Source organism: Oryx dammah, unplaced genomic scaffold, assembly GCF_014754425.2.
Source record: "Oryx dammah isolate SB20612 unplaced genomic scaffold, SCBI_Odam_1.1 HiC_scaffold_2, whole genome shotgun sequence".
In the NCBI taxonomy this organism is placed as follows: Eukaryota; Metazoa; Chordata; class Mammalia; order Artiodactyla; family Bovidae; genus Oryx; species Oryx dammah.
This window is the reverse complement of record NW_024070186.1, coordinates 3,024,829-3,040,049: the sequence shown is the minus strand read 5'-3', so window position 1 is coordinate 3,040,049 and position 15,221 is coordinate 3,024,829. Positions and strand designations below refer to the sequence as shown.

General features: G+C 37.5%; 1 protein-coding gene across 4 annotated transcripts in view; it reads right to left on the bottom strand.

The window, feature by feature from the left end:
- TBC1D5 (TBC1 domain family member 5) overlaps window positions 1–15,221 on the bottom strand; it is a 585,769-nt gene that overhangs the window by 352,142 nt on the left and 218,406 nt on the right. For all 4 annotated transcript variants that reach the window (XM_040263533.1, XM_040263505.1, XM_040263514.1 and 1 more), the window contains one exon: window positions 5,448–5,579. In XM_040263533.1, the coding sequence (XP_040119467.1) occupies window positions 5,448–5,544 (97 nt within the window). In that variant the 5' untranslated portion in view covers window positions 5,545–5,579. The remainder of the gene's footprint in view (window positions 1–5,447; window positions 5,580–15,221) is intronic.

Sequence of the window (15,221 nt, the reverse complement as noted above, 5' to 3'; positions counted from 1 at the left end):
CAAGTCACTCTCCCACTTATTTAGTAATCATTATCTTCAACAAGGCCACCATTTTCCTTAATGATTGAACAGTCTTACTAACAGTTCTTCATCTATCTAAACTGCTGTTCTCCTCAATATCCACAGAGAATTCTTCATTAAGATGATACTTTTTACAAAACTTCACAGACAGTACAAAGATCAGTGTTTGCCAGAGGTTGAGGAGCAAAGGATGGGGAAGAGGGACAGGTAGAAGTACAGAGAATGTTGCAAAGATACTCCTGTGTGACACTGCTTGGACAGACACGCGTCTTTACGCACCTGTCCAGTCTTGCAGAATGTCCAACACCAAAAGTGAGTCCCAAGGTAAACTGCAGAGCGAGGGGCAGTGTAGGCTCATCTGCTGTCACAAAAGCACCGCTCTGGTGGCAGACACAGGTAAGACAGGGGCTGTGCACATGTGGGAGCAGAGGCTATGTGGGAAATCTGTACCTTTCTCTGAATTTTGCTGTGAAGCTATAACTGCTCTTTAAAAGAGTCTTTGGAATAATAAGACTTCAAACCAAAACCTGTCCAAATCAATGAGACCTACATTACCGCAGAGAACTAACGAAGGTGCGGCGCGGGTGAGCTGGCTGTCGCTGAACACTGCTCCACCGACTCACCAGTCACCACCGCCCGACGCGCTGCCCCACGCTTCAGCGCCTCCCAACCGCCCTGCAATCCTCCACTGCGCCTCTCCTAACTCGCTCCCTCCCGAAACATTCTACCCTGCCCTCTCATAACTCTGCCCTCTTTCCATAACAGCAAACTTCTTTCTATTCTCAAATCCATCCATGAATTCTTCCACCATAAACTTCCTTGTCCACTTGTCTACCTGTTATACTCCCCTGACAAAGCAACCATCTGCTTTTCGTTGTGGCTAAGTCCTAGGAACTGAATTCTGCTGGATACAATCATACACATTTACAAGTTTGTATCACCTATAAATTATGTTGAAACTCACCTTGGTCCCCAAGGTTATACATTCTTTACCAACTCAATCTAACCTTTTTTACTCTCCCCAAATCTTCAAATGCTTCATCTTATCACTCACTATCAGCAAATTACCTCACCCTAAGATATCAAGAAAGATATTAAAGTATCAGTGATACTTTATTTTACTCTCTGCCATCAAACAGATGAATGGACCGCACCGAAATACCGTTTCTCCATCCTTCCTGCTATTACAGTGAGAATAAGAACACCCTGCCCCTCTGTACAAATCCATCTCCGCTCTAGACTGCATCTGAAACCAAGCAGAACCCTGCCAGTCCTGTCCCAAGTACAAGGTTCCCCCCCTCACCCACTGCCTCCTGTTTGTAGAATAACTAAAATGTCCCAAGTCTCCCTGGGTCACAAAAGAGTAGGCTCACGTAGTCAATGATTAAGACGACAGAGGCACAGGGTCTTTCAGGGTCTGATGAAAACTCCTGAGCAGCTTTACAGGTACTGTAACTGCCATCAGAGGGGAAAAGCCAACCACAGGGTGACCCAACTGTAGTCAAGACACAGGCTGCTCTGTCCTGAGTAATCCTGATTCCATGACTAGCACACTTATAAGACCTGGACTTAAACAGAGGAGGATTAACACTATCAACTGTATGAGTATCTTTGTGGGCATCAAAGTAATTGTGGCTTGCTGTGCCCATATACACAGCCAGGCAACGGAAACTATCAACAAAGAGACGCTACAGACTGTCAGCATCTTCCACGTTAAGAAAAAGGATCTTTGTTCATAATCCCATAGAAATGGAATGATGTCTGAGAGGGGTGATGCGTAAGCAGCATGTTTACAGGTAGTTTATTGTAGGAAGTAGCTCTCTGCAAGGGACCACTCTTGTCACTTTAATAAAGCTACATTTTACCTATCCTCTGGCCTAAGCACACTTTTCAAATATTCTGATTACATAATATTTTGCCTAACATGTTGGTACTTTACAGATCAAAGAAGAAATGAAGAAGGAGTTGAGAGATCGCCAGATCTCCCTCCCAGCCTCCCCTTCACTAATTGCACCACAGAGACTGAGTGAGGAGGGAGATGAGGTGGCGCCAACAGCCTGCCCACGTGGCGGACGGCGGCGACCCTGGCCCCGGCCGCCCCGCTGGCACTTTAAAGCTGGCAGCCGAGCAGAGCCTTCGGGGTTGCTTCTGGGACACTAGCCCACCTTCTCCCTGGGCGCTGGACGGGCAGCCCACGTCACACGGCTGTGGACGTTTCAAGTGGCAAGCACCCAAACCTGAGTTCAGTGACGCCTCTAGGACCTGGAAAGCCACACTAAAGATGGCAAGAGGACCACATCGTTTTCTCACATCAACTACGGTAAACTGATTTTATCACCCCAATTTATTCACCAATAAAGCCAGGCACCCATTTTCAGCCATGAAATTCTATGATATAATAAACCAAAAGAAAGGAAGACTTGGGACAAAAAAATTGCAAAGAGGCAAAAATGAAGTAGGCAGGATATTCCGAATGTCTTAGATATTTTTCAAGTAGGTTACTAAGGATTTGATACAAGAGCCAAAAAGAAAGCTTTGAAACAGATATTACATAAAAAGGTATTACATTAAGTAATTATCTGAATACTATAAAAGCTGTTAAGTAAGAAGGCATATAAAATTAGAGCTAAAAACTCTGGCTATATGTAACAAACTGTAATTCTCAAAAGAGACCTCAAAGAGGAAAATGTTTTCTCATCATGAGTAACATTCCAATCTCCTATAAGCTTGGAAAAAAACTAGTGATTCTGATAATGTTATTTCATTAGTAGTAATAGGTTAAGTTTCCGTAAATCTTCATATTTGTTGTTTTTAGTTTAAAATGATTACTTTTTCATTTAATTAAATCATTAAAAGTTAGTTACATGCTAGGACTGAATAATCATGAATAGCTGAAAAAATAAGTTTTTTTATGGTTTAAACTGAATTATAGGTAACTTGTCAATTAGTAATACCTTTTGATCAAAGATCTTGAAATTTAAGATGATAATTTTGGTACATAACCAAATTCAACAGAGAAAATATCATACTTTCTGTGGTGTTTTCAATTTGAAAGAGAAATTCAAGCATTTAAAAGTTTAATTAACATGGAAAAGCTTTTGCGTGTATACTAGTAGATGCAAATACTTTTTTTTCCTGCCCTCACTCACTTCCCTCAAACATCCATGAAAGTAAACCAATGATATGTAACTTTCTCTCTGTCTTATCTGTTATGCAGCTATTTTTGCTAATCCTTTCCAGAATACGCAGAACCATTTAACTCAGAAATGTAGTATATTTCTGTAAATATAAAAATTCAGGTTTCAGAAATTAAAGACTTATTTGTTTACTTCTGGAATATGCAAAAGGAATTTTTTTCAAGTCAACAAAAAACATGGTTTTTACACAGAGAAAACACTGATTAAGTCCAGTATCTGACTACTTACGAAATGAGTCATCTAGTTGCCACAAATTCCCTTGTGGGTAAAGTGTAAATGGCTTCAAACGTGTGGAGAACTCCATGAAAGACATATACTAAAATAAACCAACACACTAAACAGGTGATGATTTTTCAAGGAAATATGACGACCCCATTAAAATGCAACACACAGTGTCCTGCAGAAAGAAAACCTGAGACGAAACAGACGCTTTATAGAAAATATTCACATATACAATGCACAAACCCACCACGCTTAGGAACCTTTCTGGCTCTAAAGAACCAGATATTTACATATCTTTCTTTTGCGTGTGCGTGCGCTTGTGTGTGTTTTGTGTATATTTTTAACAGTTGACAGCTGTTTTAGAGCATACAGAGATGCCAAGCTGAATGAGGGTCTTGATTACTTCAAGATTAGCTATCTAAAGTTTCTATTCATTTTAAGTGTTGTTAGTTGGAAGAGTCATTAGTCACTTCCTTGTCTCATAGAACATCAGCATACATTTACATTGTTAATGAACATTTGGGGTAAATGAATTAATGGCACTTTTAAACATCAATTCAGTCCTAATAACTTTGTATGTCATAGAAATGTTGGCTAGGATATAAACGAAAAGCCTTTTCAGTAAAGGTAACACCTTATTCCTGAAAACAATAAAGGATAAAATTAATTTAAATGTTTTCTTAACCAGTTTTTAAAAAATGAACTTCAATATTTAATGAACTAGTCCAGAGAAAAATACACACTAAAAAAATGTTTAGTCAAAAATAAGCATATAAACCAGAATATTTTGGTGAAAATATTTTATATATTGATAACACAAAAATGTATTCACTTTTGAAATATGCACTTATGGAAGTGACTGCAGACTAATCTGACTTTCTAAATTAAGACTCTACTTCTTAAAGGGACGACATTTAAGAAAAAGGGATCACTAGCTCTCACCACTAAAATTCTTTAAATGCTGAAACTAAACACTAACATTTTTTTCATACTATCAAAACCTTAAATAGTCTAAATAGAAGCAAATATAAAAATAAAATCATGAAAACAAGCTGCACACTATTTTCATTAAACACAAGGGCATTTGTATGATGTGGAATGTATTAAAGATGGACCAAAAAACATATACACACTCCATAAACTCAAGAGCTGTGTACTGAAGAAATAGTTATGTTTAGGAATCAACTTTTTTTAATTCCCAAAACATTACTTACTGCAGACCTTTACATCAATATAGGGGGGAAAAAACCTCTATTTGCATTACAGAAAACATATGTGAATGACTTTGACTAATTGTAATTTCTTAAAATAGATCTTACAATCCTGCGATAGGTATGAGTGAAAAATTACAAGTAGTTACTTGAATCATGAATCGACTTCAGCAAATATTTAGTTGAAATAAGAATAAAGCTTCAAGAATTGTCACAAATATACTGTTTCCTTCTAAGATACTATGCTATCGTTAATATTGAGAAAATACTATAAGGCTCCAATACATACACATTTAATACATTTTTCTAGGGTAGGCCCAAACATAGTTGATCCCTTAATAACTTCCATACATAGATATTTAAAAGAAAAACACAAATTTCAATTATTAAAAAAAAGAGAAGAATCAGGAAAGTCGTTTACCGTATAATAATCTCTCCTTGCTGAAAGAAGAAAAATCCCCACAAAAATGAACACCAAAGGTTTAGACATCTTTAAAAGATGTTTGACATAGACCATTTTGTATTTCAAAATTCTTATCCTGAAGTAATGAACTGTTTATGAATTTTTTTTTTTTTTAAGAATGACAGTGCATTAAACATTGGCTACAGCTAACGTGTCTGGCTACAATTAAAAGTTGACACTCAGTGGCACAGCACTCCACATCTATCCAGCAAAATGGTCTTAAAAGTTCTCCATTGCAGCCTCATCTAGAGGAAGACATCTAGGGCAGGGCTAGCTGGAGACACTCTGCCAACTGTCCCAGCAGCTCAGCAGTTATCCACGCAGGAAACTCACCTCCAGGCTTGTCTGAGTAACTTGACAAGGGGTCAGTGCCCACTTCTTGTTCTTCTGGCTGCAGAGGATGTCTAGTTTCAGACAAGGAATGGTACATTGTGAGAACTGGACAGTGTCACCAAAAGCGCCCACCTGGAAGATGAAAAATATGGAGAAAAATGATACTCTTCTTCCTGCCTTGACTAGGAATAAATGCAAACCTGAAATGATTAAGTGAGCATTACAAACATTAACAAGCTTTCTCCAGGATCCAGGGACTTTTAACACACACTAGTAGGATATATGGAGAAGGCAATGGCACCCCACTCCAGTGCTCTGGCCTGGAAAATCCCATGGGTGGAGGAGCCTGGTGGGCTGCAGTCCATGGGGTGGCTAAGAGTCGGACACGACTGAGCGGCTTCACTTTCACTTTTCACTTCCATGCATTGGAGAAGGAAATGGCAACCCACTCCAGTGTTCTTGCCTGGAGAATCCCAGGGACAGGGGAGCCTGGTGGGCTGCCGTCTACGGGGTCACACAGAGTCAGACACGACTGAAGCGACTTAGCGGCAGCCATAGGATATATGTAAAGAAGTGAAAAAGTAGCACTAAATTTTCTTTTTAAAAATTACTTTCCAAATCTGAACTTCACTGGTAATCTTTACCTCAACATGCAATTACATATGTCTGCAGTACACTTCTGCACAAAAAGCTGAATTGTAACTTAAACCATTCTCACATTTATAATATCCTTCATTTTGCTGGCAAAATAATACACATTTACAATAAAAACTTTCAAAATATAGAAAACATAGCTAACTAATATAGAAAATATAGCTAATTATTTATAATTTTATTAGCTGAAAACACCACTGTTAATGTTTCAAGTTTATTATATGTATTCTTTCTTTGTTCTGAGCATTTAAAACATGTATAGTTTTAATGGGATCCGCCGTGCTAAGTATCTGATTACATAAATTATCGTATCTTCCTTCCCATTAAAAAGTCCACATTATCACTTCTAGTGGACCCCTCGTATTCTATTACATAGCTGTAACAATTCACGTAAACAGTTCTTTATTAGTAAACAATCAGGATGCTTTCAACTGCCCAACACTATGAACAGCCTCACAATGAATGTCTTCCACCAATATCTCTGTACTGTATCCATGATTATTCCCTTTCAGGATAAATTCTTATAAGCATAACTACTGAACCAAAGCATGTATTTTTAAAAAATATAACATTTTGTGATAAGTTTTGACAAATTATGATCTAGACAGATTTGAATATAATAGAACAATTCATTTCCCTTGGCCACTCATCAACACTAGAAATAAGTAATCTCTCGGGTTTTTTTTGGGGGGGGATCAATATGATAATCAAGTTTTATACTGCATTTGCTTGATAACTAGTAAGATAACTGAAGACTTCATATGTTTTCTCTGACATTTGTTATTGTTTTTGTGGATGGAGTTTATTATCATGATTGCCCTCATGATTTGTAAGCATACTTTAAATATTAAGGATATTAAACCTTTGTCATATGCTACATATATTTTTCACAATATATCTCTATGTTCAAATTATATATAATTTCCTAGACAAAGTAACATCTTTATGAAGCCAAAAATATGTGTATCTTCTTTATGGATTCTGCTCCGGTGTTACACTTACAAAGGCAAGATTATGTAAATAACCAGCTCTGTCTTCTTTTGTTGATTTGAAGGTTTTCCTTCTCAAGTCTGATTCCTATAAATAATTCTAATTTAAACACATTTTCTTTTTAGAAATTAAAGTGTTTTTGAACTTGTAAGTGACACTACTTGTTTTTTTTTAAGTCTATACAGTACAAATGACCTTCCCATATCAACATCTTTCAAAAAACAGACTAAGTTCACTAAATTTCATCCAAACTAATGTAAGTAACAAAATATTTTAAATTTCCAGAGCAGGGGGAAAGGAAGAGGAAACGTGAAATGTTAAATTGGAAAAGAAGGTCCAGCCAAAACGTGTATGTGATCTTACAGGATGAAGTCTCCACTCCTGGAGGAAAATTCCAGAAAAGCTCACGAGCATACAAATCTTTGACCAATCTTTTCCCATCACAAAACACTCCTCTATTCTACTTACTTCATTTCAAAAATGCTCATTTCATAAAATGACTCGAATATTTTCTCACTTTTATTAGAAGACTTCAATTCTCACCCACCTTCACTTTGATTAGATGTCATCAAACCCTATCCCTCTCAGACTATGGTTAAAACAAAAGGAGAGGCTTAGGCAAAATCACCACTTGGGAAAGCAGAACTTTTGTTGCCAACACGGTGAAAACTTCTAAAGCCATAAATCCCGAAGCCATAAATATAAGCAGTTGTCAGTTCTCACTTCTTCTGTGTACAAATCATCATACATGGAGCACTGACTGAAAGCTAGAGGGTTCCAGGAAAACACCTATTTCTGCTTTACTGACTATGCCACATATCACCACATACTATCACCACATACTATCACCACATACGGTGGAAAATTCTTCAAGAGATGGGAATACCAGACCTCTTGACCTGCCTCTTGAGAAACCTGTATGCAGGTCAGGAAGCAACAGTTAGAACTGGACATGGAATAACAGACTGGTTCCAAATAGGAAAAGGAGTGCGTCAAGGCTGTATATTGTCACCCTGCTTATTTAACTTCTGTGCAGAGTACATCATGAGAAACGCTGGGATGGATGAAGCACAAGCTGGAATCAAGACTGCTAGGAGAAATATCAATAATCCCAGATATGCAGAGGACACCACCCTTATGGCAGAAAGCGAAGAACTAAAGAGCCTCTTGATGAAAGTGAAAGAGGAGAGTGAAAAAGTTGGCTTAAAGATCAACATTCAGAAAACGAAGATCATGGCATCTTGTCCCATCACTTCATGCCAAATAGAAGGGGAAACAGTGACAGACTTTATTTTGGGGGGCTCCAAAATCACTGCAGATGGTGACTGCGGCCATGAAATTAAAAGATGCTTACTCCTTGGAAGCAAAGTTATGACCAACCTAGACTGCATACTAAAAAGCAGAGACATTACTTTGTCAACAAAGGTCTATCATAGTCTAGCTATGGTTTTTCCAGTATTCATGCATGTATGTGAGAGTTGGACTATAAAGAAAGCTGAGCACCAATGAATTGATGCTTTTCAATTGTGGTGTTCTAGAAGACTTTTGAGAGTCCCTTGAACTGCAAGGAGATCCTACCAGTCCATCCTAAAGGAGATCAATCCTGAATATTCATTGGAAGGATTGATATTGAAGCTGAAACTCCAATACTTTGGCCACCTGATGTGAAGAGCTGACTCATTGGAAAACATCCTGATGCTGGGAAAGACTGAAGGTGGGAGAAGGGGAAGACAGGATGAGATGGTTGGATGGCATCATCGACTCAATGGACATGAGTTTGAGTAAGCTCTGGGAGTTGGTAATATACAGGGAGGCCTGGAGTGCTGTGGTTCATGGGGTCGTAGAGAGTCGGACACAACTGAGCAACTGAACTACACAGAAGAAATTCTGGGAAAGATACTCTAGTAGAGGATCATGGAGTGTAAATGAGCAATTTTATTATAAAACAGAATCTGACATAGTCTACTCATCAAATGAATGAACAGTTTTAAAAACTAACGTCCTCTACTATGGAGAAGTCTCACCAAGCTCAAACACCTCATGGGGCCAGGTAAAAATTACTATTAACTCCAGTTAACACCCATTAAGCAATGCATATATGGCAAAAACGGCACTAAACACTTTGTGTATCCTCATCATTTTACCTGCTGAACAACTCAGTGACACATCTTCATCCTTACTCTCATTTCACCGCAGAAAATGAGATACAGAGAGATGGAGCAATTTGTTTACAGCCGCATAGCTAGTAAGTGTTGAACCCATCCTCTCTGGCTCGAGGGCTCACCCTCTGCTTCAATAAGACCCTTGGTTCTAAGGCAGTGAGACAGACCGACAAGACGTCAAACAAGGGAGTGTAAGATGCCGGGTCTGTCAACTGTTGGGACATCCTTTTCTCTCCTTCAATGTTTTCAAGAAAAGTTAAAAATCCAGAATTGTATGTGAAATCTCTTTACTTGTGTTGGTTGATAATTTTTTAAAAAACTGTGTGGAACTGATTAAACACCTCTCAAACCTGTATTTGGCCATGGATATCTTAGAACATAAAATTCGTATTCTCCATACATTTTGTCATACTCTTAAAACATGTAAGGTTCAACGTTTGAAAATGAGTATCGCAAGTTAACTGCCAGACTTCCTTAAAATTTCTTTAGCATCCTATACTATGTTTTCATATCATTACTCTAGTTTCTCATTTTTATAGTATATACACTTTTCTACTTTTAGACTTCATATACCTAAAATATACAAATAAGGGGATTTTATGTATTTTAAACTCTATGAGAACTAGACAACCAATAAACTGATATCAAAGTACATTTCAAAAAGACACATTAAAAATAAGATACTCTACAACATAATGATGCTCAAAGATTAACTCAAGGTGTGCAAGGTATTCAAGGCCTTTTAAACTCTATAGTAAATTTAATTATAAGTCATTTACTCATTTCAGCTTGAATAATAATTCTTTAGAAATTGAAATGTCTGTGGTAACCCTAGTAACCACAATACAAAATTTACCCAATACACCATTGTACAGCCATTCTGTAGCATCAGGTATCTACTATATTCTAATTTATTATGCCTACAGATTGAAACTGAGTCACTGAAATGCTTTTACTAAAAGAAACCTGGAAACATGCTGAATAGTAATAATGAATTATTTTTAAGAAATTTGTTGAATAAAAAGGTTGGATAATGCTTTTACTTTTCTTTTAAATACAGATTTAAATAATAATCAAGTTGAAGAGTAACTTATTAAGTTGGCATTGTTTTAGTTTTTGTTACTGTTATTTTAAACACACAGGGCTATTTTGCTTTTCAGAACATAATAAAAATTCCTTTGTTGGCTACTGCTACTGTGATTACCTTATAAAATCACAATATGTTGCTTTCAAATGTGAAGTAATTTTCTTAAGACTTTTCCAACTTGTGTTTTGTGACTATAACAACCAAAAATATACACAAACTACAAAGCAGGATGGCAAACGATTTTTTAAAAAATGTAATCTGCATTTATTTTAAACATTATAATTTTGTACCTGTGAATACCAAACTACAAGAAAATATTTAAGAATTCAAGTGAATTAAGGGTGCTTTTTTTTTTTTTTTTGTTCAGAATATTTTAAGACAACCACTATAAAAGTCAAAGTGGCATAAACACTTTGAAACTCACAATGGACCACTTCATCTTATGCTTGTATACTTGCTATGTCCTAAACTTGTCTATATAGAAGTGAAGTGAAGTGAGTGAAAGTCATTCAGTCGTGTCTGACTCTTTGTGACCCCATGGATTATACAGTTCATGGAATTCTCCTGGCCAGAATACTGGAGTGGGTTGCCTTTCCCTCCTCCAGGAGATCTTCCCAACCCTCGGATAGAACCCAGGTCTCCCGCATTGCAGGTGGATGGATTCTTTACCAGCCGAGCCACCAGGGAAACCCAAGAATACTGGAGTGGGTAGCCTATCTATCCCTTCTCCAGGGGATCTTCCTGAACTAGGAATCACTGGGGTCTCCTGCATGGCAGGCGGATTCTTTACCAAAAGCTACATATATATATATATATATATATAGAGAGAGAGAGAGAGAGAGAGAAATACATAATGACCAAAAGTATGCATCTTAGTAATGACTACTTTAATCCATAACTGATGGATTTCAACTTTCTTAAATAATGTGAAACTGTCTTTAGAATTTCCCTAGCTGACAAAAATGGTAAAGAATTTTTTAAAATAAGGGCAGTCTTATTTTTTCTAATTCAGAAAGCACAGCAAAATACCTTCTAAGACTTAAGAAAGAAGGTATCTCTTCTTTGCTACACTTACAATATAAATAACATTTAAAGTCCCTGTTTTTCATGAAATCAAAGTTCACAAAACTCAAACTTAGCTGCACAACATGGCTTTAACTGCCATTCTGGTCACACAAATTAACACACTAGGCTGAAACTTCCATTTGAAAATCAAAGACTAATCTTAAGGATTGTTGTATTGGCTTCATAAATCTGGCCGTTACAATATTAAATCTTAAGATAAAAGTGATCTGAAAGAAAGGAAGTATTGTTAAAACTGTTAATATTTAATGAAAGGGTTGAGTTCACTAAAGCTTGAAAGATAAATTATGTTGATGAAATTTCAAAATAATATATTTTCCATGTAAAGTGAAGTAATACAAGCAGTCTATAAATATAAACTTCATATTGTGAGCATCAAAATGAGCAAAAAAATAGGTTAGTGAATAAAATTTTCACTTTTAAAATGGCATCATAAACAAAACCTCTAGAAAATAGTTTATTCCCTCTGAATCTGAAGTTCTTTGTATTTCAGCTTATATTTATGCTTTTACTGTTTCTAATATAGAGACACAGAATTAGTATTCTGAATCGTGTCTTCTAAAGACATCCATATTCAAAAAAGCTCATATAAGCATACTTCATTCATTTAAATTCTTGACTGATGGTAAGCTTAGAAGTCAAACACTGAAATGACAGTAATGTTACTTTACATAAAGTTAACTCCTATAAGAAAAGCATATGAAAGAGCTTAAATGAACTATTACCAGAGCACAATTATAAAAGGGGGTGAGGGAAGACACAGCATGAATGAGTATCTGTTACAGGCAGCATGCATTTACCACAGTGGGCTTATAACCTACAATATGACAGCTTGGCTATAAATGCAAGGAACTGATAGAAGCTAAATTTTTGTAATTAGACAGTAATGGAACATTATTTGTAGAATTGACAAAAAATTTTTATTTAGAAATACTGGTAGCCAGAAGTAAATTTGATGGTCAGGGAAAATGATGTTTTAGTGTCTTAATCATAAGAGAAAGAGGAAGAGAAATGAGAGAGGAAAAAAAAGATGAGAAAGAAAGACAAAGGATGAAGTTTCATTTTTAAATTCTGTCAATCTTTAATGTAAGAGTGCTCCATTGGACTTTAAATAAGTTAATTAAGTATTAAAATCAATCATCTGAAAGTCTTAATATTTAATATTGGTTAGATTGTATATCAAAGTAGTTTTATTATTTATTTACTCCAAACCTTTCCAGAATACTTCATCTGACAACAGGGGGTCTGTCTCTCACAAGATAAATGCATTTACAATGCCAAATAAATTATATATAAAAGCATTTGTCTTAATACATGTCATTCAATATTAAAAGTCACCCATTGGTAAAATCCTGAAACCCTAATTCATTTTTACCAACCACACAATTGTATTATTCAAGTGTTGCCGATTAAATAGGTATAGGACTACAGTAAGGGTCTACACACTGAGAACAGTGATTGAAAGAAAATTAACACAGATTTAATGCCTGTATTTCCAAGTTACCAGAATAAGAATTTTAGGATAAACGATCCACTGTAGAAATACTAGATTCATAAATGATACACATAATCAGAAACATGCAGAATATATGAAAGGATCACAGGTGGGTTTAAATATTTTATATTACAAAACAGGAATATGTTTGGCTTTTTGATATTCAAATGCTATAAAGTAACTGGAAGGTGGCAGTTATGACCGTATAAACAAGAGAAAACTGAGCATTTATGAAGAGTTACAGTGGCCTGATCTAAAGCTCTCCACATGTATGCTCATATGGCTTCAGAGTTCCTTTCAACATGTACTCATGAGGCAAAGATTGGGAAAGCTCAGCCTAGTGACCAAAATTCTTGTCATTATAGCCTTCAACTATTTACTGCTCTGTTTTATAGGGAAAGACACGATCTCTAGCCATTACACTATTTGGTCAGGTTCTTATAACATCAAGAGAATTATAACCAACAACTGGGAGTTCAGGAAGAATATTGAAAAGAAAAAACAACTGGACAATTACATTAAACTGATGATGAGAGTTAAGAACAAGGAAAAAAAAAAGGCCACTCTGCATTAAGCATCAAATCAAATCAAATAATTTAGTCAAAAACAAAAAGAACCCCTCTTTCATACAAGCCTGGGAAGGCCTAAGGTGTTTGCAGAAGCACAGGAGTAATTGTGAGGAGGTCCCTCTGAAAGTCCTGGTGGATCTGACCTTTAGCCCTTAGCTATTAGTAAGTGGTAGGGCTGGAAAATAAATTTTTTAAAAAACTAAAAACAACATTTTTAATTAATAGTAACCGCAAAAGCATGGGGTGTCCCCAATGGTTCAGCATTAAAGGACTGCAAGTTCAATCCCTGGGTCGGGAGATTCCCTGGAGGAGGGCATGGCAACTCTAGTATTCTTGTCTGAAGAACCCCATGGACAGAGGAGTCTGGCAGGCTATGGTCCATAGGGTTGCAAAGAGTTAGACCTGACTGAAGTGACTTGACAGGCACACATGCACACAGTGGCAAAAATAACAGCGTTTCGTAGGAAGCAGGCACTGTTTAGGCACCTGTTCATTTAAACCTCCCACCGCCTTCATGTGTCAGATGCTGTTTATCACCCGCTTAGATGACTAGCCAACCACAGAGAAGACAGGGAGCTCACAGGCACACAGCTGTTAGTGGCAAAACCAACCAAATGACTTACCAACGGCTTGGTAAATGTCCCAGGAAAAATTAAACCAGGATTCATAGGACAAAAATTTTATTACTGTATTAGCTATGACAGACCTTTGGAGATACTACAAGTTAAGATCTAGACTACTGCAATAAACCAAGTATCGCATATCAGTTCAGTTCAGTTCAGTCGCTCAGTCATGTCCGACTCTTTGCGACCCCATGAATCGCAGCACGCCAGGCCTCCCTGTCCATCACCCGCACGGAGTTCACTCAGACTCACGTCCATCGAGTCCGTGATGCCATCCAGCCATCTCATCCTCCGTCGTCCCCTTCTCCTCCTGCCCCCAATCCCTCCCAGCATCAGAGTCTTTTCCAATGAGTCAACTCTTCGCATGAGGTGGCCAAAGTACTGGAGCTTCAGCTTTAGCATCTTTCCTTCCAAAGAAATCCCAGGGCTGATCTTCTTCAGAGTGGACTGGCTGGATCTCCTTGCAGTCCAAGGGACTCTCAAGAGTCTTCTCCAACACCACAGTTCAAAAGCATCAATTCTTCGGCACTCAGCCTTCTTCACAGTCCAACTCTCACATCCATACATGACCACTGGAAAAAACAGCCTTGTCTAGACAGACCTTACTTGGCAAAGTAATGTCTCTGCTTTTGAATATGCTGTCTAGGTTGGTCATAACTTTCCTTCCAAGGAGTATGCAATCACCATCCACAGTGATCCTGGAGCCCAAAAAAATAAAGTCTGATGGTAGCTGAGCACACACTTAGCCTGTGGTGCTGCTCAGGACCTGCTCAGAAACAGAGCACGTGAGAAGAGAGCCCAAGTTCCTTGCAGACCAGCGGACCCTCGTATGGCCCTCCTTCATACATACGTACATGTACACACACACACACACTCTGTCCTCTGCCATCTGCACTCACCACCTCAGTAGCCAACTGTTACCTTTAACCTTACCCGTTGATGAGAAATGCTCCCCTTTCTTCCTGAAGCCAGGAAAGACCAATGACGCAAGAAATCTGCATATCTGACCCAACCTGTGACCCACGCCCTGTGAGTCAAGCCCATTCACATACTGGAGAAATAACCCTTGTCTTTTTCAGAGCTGAAACCAGGTTAGCTGCTAAACACACTA